Raw genomic sequence first — 10,008 nt, forward strand, 5'->3', positions numbered from 1 at the left:
CCAGGACAGCGCCCTTCATTTCCGAGAGCGCCTAATGGACCGAGAGTGGTGACGGGTGCACAGGAACTGCACTGGAGGTGCCCTGTGAAAGGGGACCTCTGAGGACCCCCAGGTGAAGAGAGCGCCGGCCCACCCAGTTCCGGACAGCCGCTTTCCTAGGCTGCCCGGCTGCCCCGGCCTGAGCGCCCCGGCGTCGCTGTCCGCCTTTGCCCTGACACCTGTTTGCGGCTCACATTCTGAACTCTTTGGATTTCTTCTCCTGCCGCCCCCTCCCCCACACACACCTTTTGTTCTGTGGTGGGAAGGTCTCTAGTAGTTGGGTATGTGGTTTCTGTGGATTCACCTTCGCAGCTGGGCTGTGCCAAGGCTGATAGGTTACCCCTTCCCTGGCTTTGCCCGGGCCCCTCCCTCAGGGCAGCCCCCCGTCTGCCACCCCAGCAGGGCACCGAGTGACCAGTGGGTAACCCGCCCACCAGCCCGGGTCTGTGTGTGGTAGTGGTATTCGTGTAGACCCCCCATCCCGTAACCCATTACAGGCTCAGGGTCTTGGAGCTCACGGCCCTTGAGTCCTTCTGAGTAGTTTCTGTTGGGGATGCCCCAGGTGCCCTTCCTCCTGGCTGCCCTGGGGGCTGGGGGTGGGGCTGTGGCCTGAGATCTGGGGGAGGTTGAGTGTTGGGGAGGTTGAGTGCAGAAAGTTCCCCTGGCCGGCAGCAACAGTTGAATGCCTCGGAACTGCACCTGAAGCCAAGGCCTCGGTGGGGACCTGGGTTGAAGGCCAGTGGGGCCAGAGGGGCTGCCCTGGGCCCGTGGCCTGGACTCCCTTTGAGAATACTGGGAGCAGGAGCGGCAGGGTGGAGCACCCGCTTGCAGCGAATCCCCACACCTTCCAACGGCCTGGAGCTCAGGGAGGAGCTGCGCCGGACTCGCCGGCCCTGGCAAGGGGGCGGGGGTGGGGGGGAGAGGTGAGGAGGCGGGCGGAGGGACGCGGAACCTGGGGAGGTGGGCGGGCAAGCTGAGGGAACAGAGGGCGGCGGTTAGGGTCGGAGGAGGTGGGGAGCCGCGCCTCTTTCAGCACCGCGGACAGCGCCGGGCCCAGCCGCTCCGAGTCTGGCGGCGCGGTGCACAGGGACGCGGCGGCTCCAGCGCCCCCGGGCCTCGAGGAGCTGCGAGCTCTCCCCCGGGGTCGCAGAGAAGGGAGGAGCGCCCTGCGAAACTCAGTCCGAGCCCTGGCCCCGGCCCCGGCCCGACGGCCGCGATGCTGCTGGAAATGGAGCTGCAGCGCGACCGAGATGGGCCCGGGGCCCCGGCGGCAGCGGCCGTCTGCACCTTCCGGGGAACTCGGGGTAAGAGTTCTGGTACCCTGTGGCCCCCAGCCCGGGAAGGTGGGCCCTGCGGGGAGGAACGGCAAGGTGGCAGAGTGGGCAGGGGAAGGAAGGGGAACAGCGCACGCACGCCAGAGAGGGGAACAGTGCAGAGAGACTGCGGGCAGGAGGACATAGGAGCTGGAAACAGGGGCGAGGGGAGCGAGTCCGGCAGATCCCCACGGAGGGCGGAGGGCCCTGGATGGTTCGGGAGGCCGAGTTGCTGGAGTGCCCAAGAACAGAAGGGGTCATGCAGACACTGCTGAGGGGAATGGGATGGAGCAGAGCAAATTGCACTAAGTTCCTCCAGAGGCCCCATGCCCCTCAGCTCCCAAACACAGCCCAGCCCAGACCTGCCCCAGCAGCACAGCAGCACAGCAGCACAGCACCGGGACCCCTGCGCCAGGTCTCCCGCCTGAACTGCCCTCCCCAAGGGCCTCTCGATCGCCACCGACGTTGGGAAATAATGGAGGCATTGTTGGCGGACCTGCCAGATGCCCAGCGCGTGGGGCCGCCACCTCCTTGACTGGCTGCCCGCCCGCCCCTTCCCCAGTCCAGCCATACATGGCCCCTCTCAGGCAGGCCTCTGCAGCAGCTGACACTCAACGGCTGACAGCCCAGCACACCCAGCACCACTCGGCTGCCTGGCTCGTGTGCCCTTCCCTGTGCTTCTGGGTAGAAGTGTGGGGCCAAGGGAAAGGGCATGGAGGCTCATGGGCCTTTGCTCACAACTATGAGACCCCAGTTCTGCTGGGAGCTGGGAGGCAGCTGTGCCCTTCCTGCTCGGGTCCTTCCAGGCAGGCCTCCATGTTAAAGCATGCTGACCAGGCCACTGGAGGCCAGGAGAAGGAGGCAGGGTGAATGGGGACACTGCTGTGGGCTCCCAGGTGGAGAGACCTGGAGGATGGCATCAACTTGCTGGACTCCCAACACTTGCTGGGGCCCCTGCCCTCGTCATACTGCTCCCTGCAAGGGGCATACTGCTGTGTCCTGATTGTGGGTGGCAGCGGGGGGTCTGGTGCCAGCCTCTGGGCAGGAGCAGCTGCCCTGGATAGGTGCATCTCTACAGGTAAGGATGAGTGCGTTCCTGCAGGCTCACCTGTTTGGATTGGGGGCAGGATGTTGGAAAATCAGGCATAGGGCCTGCGTTCTGTGCAAGGCAGGGTGCTGAGGGGTGGAGGGAAGTGAAGGTGGATCCCTGGCTTTCCCAGCTCTGGCGTCCCTCCTGACCTGGAGTCTCAGCCGCGTGTCCAGGCCCGGGACACTGGGTTTCCCTCCTGAGAATCGCCCTTCTTCCCTGCTCCCACTCGGGGCTGCAATTCCAAGAGGTGCCCAGAAGCTGGCCAGAGCCGGGAGGTCTGAGGTCTCATCCGGCGCCTGGTGGCTTCACTGTGAGCCCTTGGGCGCCACACTCACCCTCTCGGGGTTTCGGGTCGCGTTCGTGCTGACTAGACGTTGTCACCAAGCTTCCCAGCTCAGGCTCTCTCGAGTCGGAGCCTCAGCGGCGGTAGGACCCGGCTCCCTCCCGGACCCTCCTCCCAGGACCATCAGCCTCGCCGCGCGTGCACGCCCGAGCCCAGGCCTCAGCCCGCGGCCGGCGCGGGGGCAGGAAGCTGCAGGCCCCAGGCCAGCACCCGCGAGCAGCCCTGGCCCGGCTCCTCCCCTGCCGGTCCCCGCCCTCGGGCCAGCACTCGGGGTGGCGTCTGGGCGCCGCAGGTCCCGGCGCAAAGGCGCGCAGAGCCGGCGGACGCCCCCGGCGCGTCTCAGCGACCCCCGGCCCCGCCCCGCGCCGCGGCCCCGCCCCCAGGCCGCTCCGCCCTCCGCGCGGCCGGAGGCTCCGGGCCCCAGGGCGGCCCGTGGGCTCAGCGCCCAGCAGCTCCGGGAGTCGCTCGGACGCCGGCCTGGGGCCACTGCGGCCGTGGCCTCGTCGGGCCCCGGGAAAATTTGGGGTCGGAGAGCGGCGGCGCCGGGCGGCGGGACCCATGGAGGCGCGCGGGGAGCTGGGCCCGGGCCGGGAGTCGGCGGGCGGCGACCTCCTGCTGGCGCTGCTGGCGCGGAGGGAGGACCTGCGCCGAGGTGGGTGCCCGCGCCGAGCGGCTGCCCTAGGGAGGGCGGACCACGGGGAGACCCCGAGGTCCTCGCTCCTTTCCGGGCCTGGCCACTGAGGCGTCAGGAGCGAGGGGACCCGGGCGGGAGTGGGTGCGGGGGCCCCAGCACGTCCCCGCCTGGGCGCCCTAGCAGCGAGTTTGCGTCGGGGCCCCTGGAGCTGAGCTGTCGGCTGTGTGGTCCTGGCGCTGCACGGCTCAGGCCGGGGAGCCCTCGGGGCCCCAGGACCGGTGTAGGAAGTCCTCTCCCTGATCGGGAGAATGTGCAGAGAGCAACCATGGGGCCCAGTGACCACTGGGCAGGAGGGACCCCCAAGAGGGCAGCCCCCACCCAGACCCACCGCACTTTCCAGAGGAAGAGAGTGTGATGCAAGGGCTAGGGTGGAGCCGGACCCTGGCTGTAGATCGCCCCCATTTGCAGCCTTGGTGTCTGCGCCCTCACGCACCTGCTCTATTGGCCTGCTCCGGGGCGATCCTTAGCACTCTTCTACAGGAAAGCCCCCAACTTCCTGGTGGCACCAGTCTCGCCCCTAGCGCTTTGGCTCCCGGAGAACTGGGACCTTTTTCCCCGGGCTTCCGGGCTGGCAGGATGGATACAGAGTCGGCCCTGGAGGGATGGGGACGAGTAGGGAGGGAGCAGGTGGGAAAGGGGTTACCTCCAGGCTGTGGGGTCTCATCGGTCCCCTATTTATTTATTTATTTTCCGACGGCTCCTGGGAGGAAAGGGTGGGAGGGCGGAGGGAGAGTGTGGGAGGGAGGCGGGCTCGGAGCGCCACGGCTCAGGAGAGCTGGCCCGGACGGGCGGGCGGGCGGGCGCGAGGCTCTGCGGGCCCCGCCGGCGCCGAGGGCAGGAGACCCGCCGAGGCCGGAGTCGCCATGCAGCGTAAGGCCCGCGTCGCCAGGGCTGCGCGGGGAACGCGAGGGGCGCGGCGGGAGCGGCTTTTGCCCGACGCGGGCTCCGCGGGCAGCACGGCCGGGGCGCTGTCCGGGCCTCGGTGCTGAATCCGCGCGCGGGGGCCTGTCCAGCCACCAGCTCTGTGCCCGGTGTCCTCGCCAACCTGCCGTCGCGCCCGCGATGGGGGCCCAGGGCGCGCGGCGGATCCCCACGCTCCGAACCCGGGGCCGCGGTTTTGCCTGATGCGGGACCGCGCGTCCTTCGCGGGTTTCCCGCTTCTGCGAGAGGGAAGTCAATCCCGTTCTCTCTGTCTGGGGCCGAAGGAGGTCCTTCTCCTGTCCTCCCGCCCACTGCGGGGCCGGCCTGGCGCCGGAGGGGTCCCGCGCCAGTGAGGTCCGCACGCTGGGGTGGGAGGAATGTTTGCGTAGGTTCCAGCTCCCACTGCAGGTCTCTCCTCCCCCGGAGACCTTTTCTAAATTAACAGGGAGTCCTCACCCAAGAGCACCCCACAAAGCCCATGGACCCCGTAGGCCATCCTTGTACTTCCCCCGCCTGGTCCCCAAAAGACGTGCAGTCCCAGGGGAGCAGAGCCCGCATGTTGGAGTAACTATGACATTGTGGGGAGGGCAAACACCTACTGTGTGTTTGGGCACCCACGCTTGAGTGTGAGGACAGCGGATCCATTTGTCCGGTCCCCTCACAAGTGCCCCGAGGCCACCCAAAGATGGACAGGGCATCGGTTTTTACCTCGGTGGCCTGCAGACAGGGCCATGAGGCTGGGCAGCCACTCACAAGGAGTCTTTAGCCGCTGTGATGCTTAATTGTGCAAAGTAACAAAGGCGATTGGCTGGTGGGTGCCCCAGGACACCTGTGCCCGGCCTCCAGGTAATGGTAAGGACCCGGTTTTCCAGCCCAGTCTCTGAGAGAGCCCCTGGGGAGGAGTTTCCGTCTGAGCTCGATGTGCGCCTTTCATGCATGCTGGAAACATTTTGCGGTTGACGGTATCTGGCCTAATGGAATGGCCTGGGCACCTTCCTGCTCGCAGGAACATTTCTAGATCTGTTTTCAGTTTTCCTGAATTTTAGCTGCGGGCTGGGCTGCGGACTTTGGCGCCAAGCACTCCCAGCCCTGGGAGCCAGGCAGCCGCTCAAACCCGCTGGGGAAGAGGGTGTGCAGGGAAGGGGTCTCCTCGGCAGCCCTGGGTCCTGGCGGCTGAGGTGGGAAGGTGACTTCGATGCCGCCCGCTCTGCGCGGTGCCTGTGACCGCAGCGACTCCTCCGCCTACAGAGATCCCACTGTGTGCCGGCTGCGACCAGCACATCCTGGACCGCTTCATCCTCAAGGCTCTGGACCGCCACTGGCACAGCAAGTGTCTCAAATGCAGCGACTGTCACACACCGCTGGCCGAGCGCTGCTTCAGCCGCGGGGAGAGCGTCTACTGCAAGGACGACTTCTTCAAGTGAGCCGGCTGCGCCTCTCTGGGAGGGCGGGCAGGCGGGCGGGCAGCGGCACAGGCTGCCCTGTGGACAGGAGGCCGGGAGTGGGCCACCCCACAGAACTTCCCCGACCCCCCACAATAATCAAGTCCAGAGCCCTGAAGCCTGCATCTCCAGATCCCCTGCTGTCACCTGGCCGAGCACCCTAGGGCTTTTCCGTGGGCAGCTGAGCCGGGCTGGCACATCAGCAAATTTTTTTAAGTAATTAATTTTGTAAACTACGGAAGCAATCGTTAAAAAAGACAACCCTAAGTTTGTAGAACTCTATTGGACTTACTCCCTCTTAATTTCGGTCTTGTTTTTCTCCTTAAATCTGGGGAAGGGGCGCCTTCTGAGTACAGGCCTCCGGGGTCTAAAAAAATCACCTTCCAGACCGAGCACCGTGGGCGGCTGTGCTCTCCAGGGCCTCTGGGCACCCCCTCCGTAGTCTGTGCGGCTCTGCCGGGGCTGCGGGGGGGGGGGGGGTGCCAGGGGCAGGGCCGGGGCGAGCCTCCTCCCGGAACGGCCCTGCGCCGCGCCGCGCCGTGCTGCCGCTCTCCGACCCGCTCGGGGCGAAGGAGCAGCCCGAGCCGCTCTGAGCCGCGCCCTGTGCGTCCCGCAGGCGCTTCGGGACCAAGTGCGCCGCGTGCCAGCTGGGCATCCCGCCCACGCAGGTGGTGCGCCGCGCCCAGGACTTCGTGTACCACCTGCACTGCTTCGCCTGCGTCGTGTGCAAGCGGCAGCTGGCCACGGGCGACGAGTTCTACCTCATGGAGGACAGCCGGCTAGTGTGCAAGGCGGACTACGAGACGGCCAAGCAGCGAGGTCAGCGGGAGCGGGCGACGGTCTCGGCAGGCCCCCCTCCTCCTCTGCAAGACAGGGCTGAGGCCAGGCCCAGTCGGGGCGCGGCGGGATCTCACCCCCAGCGCCCGCCTCGAAGCGCTCCCTGAGGGCCGCGAATTTAAGCGCCTTCCCTCCAGGCTGGGGCGGTGGGGGTACCGCCACCCCCAGGCCCGCACTGGAGCCGGGTGGGGTCAATTAACAGACCGGCCCTGGGTTAGCCCGGGTCTGGGGTCTTAGCGGCCGCCTCACTCAGGAGCGCACAGAGATTGGTCGAATTGTGTGGATTGTCACCCCCGGTTTGAATTATCACCCTAAATCCTTACCGTGGAGATCTGGCCCTATCTACCCCCTTAGAACAAAGAGGAACCCACCCAGGGGGAGGGGGCGGAGGGGGAGCGGCGAAGATGGGCCGCGCGCGGGTCTCTAATGAAGGCCGCAGCCGAGCCGCCCCTCCGCAGGCCCCGACGCCCGCACCCGGCTTTCTCCATTGATCCCAGCGCCCGCGCGGCCCGCGAGGCCCCCTGACCCCCGCGGCGCGGTCGGTAATTGGGCGGGGCGGTATTTGGGGCCCCCGAGGTCTCTGGGCCCAGGGCTGGGCGGGGCGGGGACCTCTGGGCGGTCAGAGGAGCAGGCCCAGCCTCACCCTCCCCCGCGGTGCAGAGGCCGAGGCCACGGCCAAGCGGCCGCGCACGACCATCACGGCCAAGCAGCTGGAGACGCTCAAGAGCGCCTACAACACGTCGCCGAAGCCGGCGCGCCACGTGCGCGAGCAGCTCTCCTCCGAGACCGGCCTGGACATGCGCGTCGTGCAGGTCAGCGCCCCGCGCCCGCGGCCACCCTGCCCGCCCCCGCGCGCCCTGCGGCCACTCACCCGCCCCCGCCCCCAGGTGTGGTTCCAGAACCGCCGCGCCAAGGAAAAGAGGCTCAAGAAGGACGCGGGCCGGCAGCGCTGGGGCCAGTATTTCCGCAGCATGAAGCGCGCCCGCGGCGGCTCCAAGTCAGACAAGGACAGCATTCAGGAGGAGGGGCAGGACAGCGACGCCGAGGTCTCCTTCACGGGTACAGCGCCTGGCACACCTCGCTGCACTCCCGCGTGGCCCCGGGGTCAGGAAGGACGTTGGACTGGTTGCTTGCAGGGAGCCTGAAATCTAAATTTCCTAGTCAGTGTCCTCTTTAGGCTTATTTTTAAAAAACTCGTTTATGGATCCTGGTCCCCCATCCCAAGCCCAGTGGGTCAGCCACTTAGGACCACTGCTCTTCCCCTGTGTGGGCTGGATTCCCCTGTGACCCAGCCTGTCCCTCGGCAGGCTTTCTCATGGTTGGGGGTCCAGACCATCTCTCTGGCTTCCCGCCCTAGCCATGATTTTTAGGAAAGTGGGCAGCACGATTTTGGACTAAGTGATTAAAAATTCCTGGCTGCTTGCAGTTGGGGGGGGGGGTCCATCCTCCTCTGAGGATCCGTTACCTCATTCTCCATGTTGGGGAGACCTCACCCCCACCCCTTAATGCCCATCCTCAGAGAGTTTGTACGAGAGGTTCCTTCTGGCTGCATTGTGATCTTAGACTATTCACCCAGCCTCCCTGAGCCTCAGTTCACTCCTCTGCAGAATGGGGGTGGGGCATCTGCACCACCCCTCCCAGGGCAGCCTTGGAGGGGGTCCTGGAACCATCACCCTGACTGGACTACACCCATCATGCCTTAGACACCCAGCAGGACTGAGCTGAACACCAGGTGGAGGGTAGGGACAGAAGGCAGCTGTCCATTCTAAGAGCAGAAGCGACTGGGCTGACCTGTTGTGTGATGTGGGGCAGGTCACCCCTGCAGGAGGGGCCCGGGGGGCCCAGGTGGAGGGGGGCAGGCACTGAGCAGCACCCTCTGCTTCCATTGCAGAAGAACCCTCCATGGCCGAAATGGGCCCTGCCAACGGCCTCTACGGCAGCCTGGGGGAGCCCACCCCCGCCTTGGGCCGTCCCACGGGAGCCCCAGGCAGCTTCCCGCTGGAGCACGGGGGCTTGGCCGGCCCGGAGCAGTATCGGGAGCTGCGCCCCGGCAGCCCCTACGGCGTCCCCCCCTCCCCGGCTGCCCTGCAGAGCCTTCCTGGCCCCCAGCCCCTCCTCTCCAGCTTGGTGTACCCAGATGCCAGCTTGGGCCTTGTGCCCACGGGAGCCCCGAGTGGGCCCCCGCCCATGAGGGTGCTGGCAGGGAACGGACCCAGCTCTGACCTGTCCACAGGGAGCAGCGGGGGCTACCCCGACTTCCCTGCCAGCCCCGCCTCCTGGCTGGACGAGGTGGACCACGCTCAGTTCTGACCAAGGCCCCAGCTCCACCGAGCACCGGACATGAGGGGCGTAGGCAGCGATGCTGCCCCTGGCTGGGCGGCCGGGAGCTGTGCTCTCTTCCTTTCCCGAAGCCCCGGACCTCAGCGGGAAGCAGGTGCCACTGGCGGGGGACAGCATGAGGACGTCAAGGGAGGGCTCCTTTCTGTGGAGCACCCAGCCCCGCGGCCCCCTCCCTTGGGGCAGATGGACTCTCTTGGCTCCTGTCTGCGACCGCTGGTCTGGGGACACAGGCGGCCCGCTGGTGGCTGCCCAGCAAGCCTTGTTTTGTAAGCAGATTGCTCCCTTTGTCGACCGGTTAACTGAGCGCTTGCTGCTGTTTCTAGACGTGAAATGTCACCCTGCCTAGGCCAGACCTCTGCCCGGGGCCTCTCGCCAGCCCAGATCCGTACAGCCTCCAGGCTGGAAGACGCTTTAATTTCTAAAATTAAAAAATACGCTCATTGTGCTTTCATTTCCCAGGTTCCGTATGTCTGAGTTGTGTAGCCCCTTCGCCCCCTACTTTGGGTCACAGACGGGCCTTGTCTGTCCAGGAGGGAGGTGGCAGTGCGGGAGCCACGCCTGTGTCCTTCCTGGTTCCTCTGGGGCCTCCCTGCCACCACCCCAAGCTTCCCCAGGAGCCTCCTCACCCCTCTTTCCTGGGGCAGCTGGCTCTGGACCTTTCTGTTCCTCTGAACTGAACTACCTGGTGCGGGAGACCGGACTTCCTGGGGCCCTTCCTCCCCACCATCAACTCTTTCAGCCCATCGGGAGCTCCTCTCAACCCAGACTAAGTTTTCATCCCCTCCCCCCAGTCGCAGCCTCCCCCCGGCCCTCCGGCGTCCAGGCTACGCCCAGCCCACCGATTTCCCATTTCCGTTGCCAAACAGCCTTGGGCCCTCCCGCTCCGAGCTGGCTCTAACCGCCTGAGGACTGGAGGTCCCGCTGGAGGGGGCTGGGCCGGGCTCCTCTGAGCCGCCAGGCCTCCTCGCCCAGATGCTTCCCTGCTGCCT

General features: G+C 66.5%; 1 protein-coding gene across 5 annotated transcripts; it reads left to right on the top strand.

Moving 5' to 3' along the window:
* The first annotated feature begins 885 nt into the window (after positions 1-885).
* On the top strand, positions 886-9,470 carry LHX3 (LIM homeobox 3). Of its 5 annotated transcripts, none has more exons than XM_070597011.1 (6): positions 886-1,343; positions 5,649-5,820; positions 6,459-6,661; positions 7,340-7,491; positions 7,567-7,738; positions 8,571-9,470. In XM_070597011.1, exons 1-6 carry the CDS (start codon positions 1,256-1,258, stop codon positions 8,987-8,989), a joined length of 1,206 nt encoding a protein of 401 aa, XP_070453112.1. In that variant the 5' UTR covers positions 886-1,255; the 3' UTR covers positions 8,990-9,470. The 5 variants fall into 5 exon arrangements, with proteins under 5 accessions (XP_070453112.1, XP_070453109.1, XP_070453111.1 ...); XM_070597008.1 differs by having other exon boundaries at positions 1,029-1,343; positions 7,138-7,491; XM_070597010.1 differs by lacking the exon at positions 886-1,343 and adding an exon at positions 3,198-3,437.
* Positions 9,471-10,008: the final 538 nt, after the last annotated feature.

This window comes from Equus przewalskii, chromosome 26 (genome assembly GCF_037783145.1).
Source record: "Equus przewalskii isolate Varuska chromosome 26, EquPr2, whole genome shotgun sequence".
NCBI classification, from domain to species: domain Eukaryota; kingdom Metazoa; phylum Chordata; class Mammalia; order Perissodactyla; family Equidae; genus Equus; species Equus przewalskii.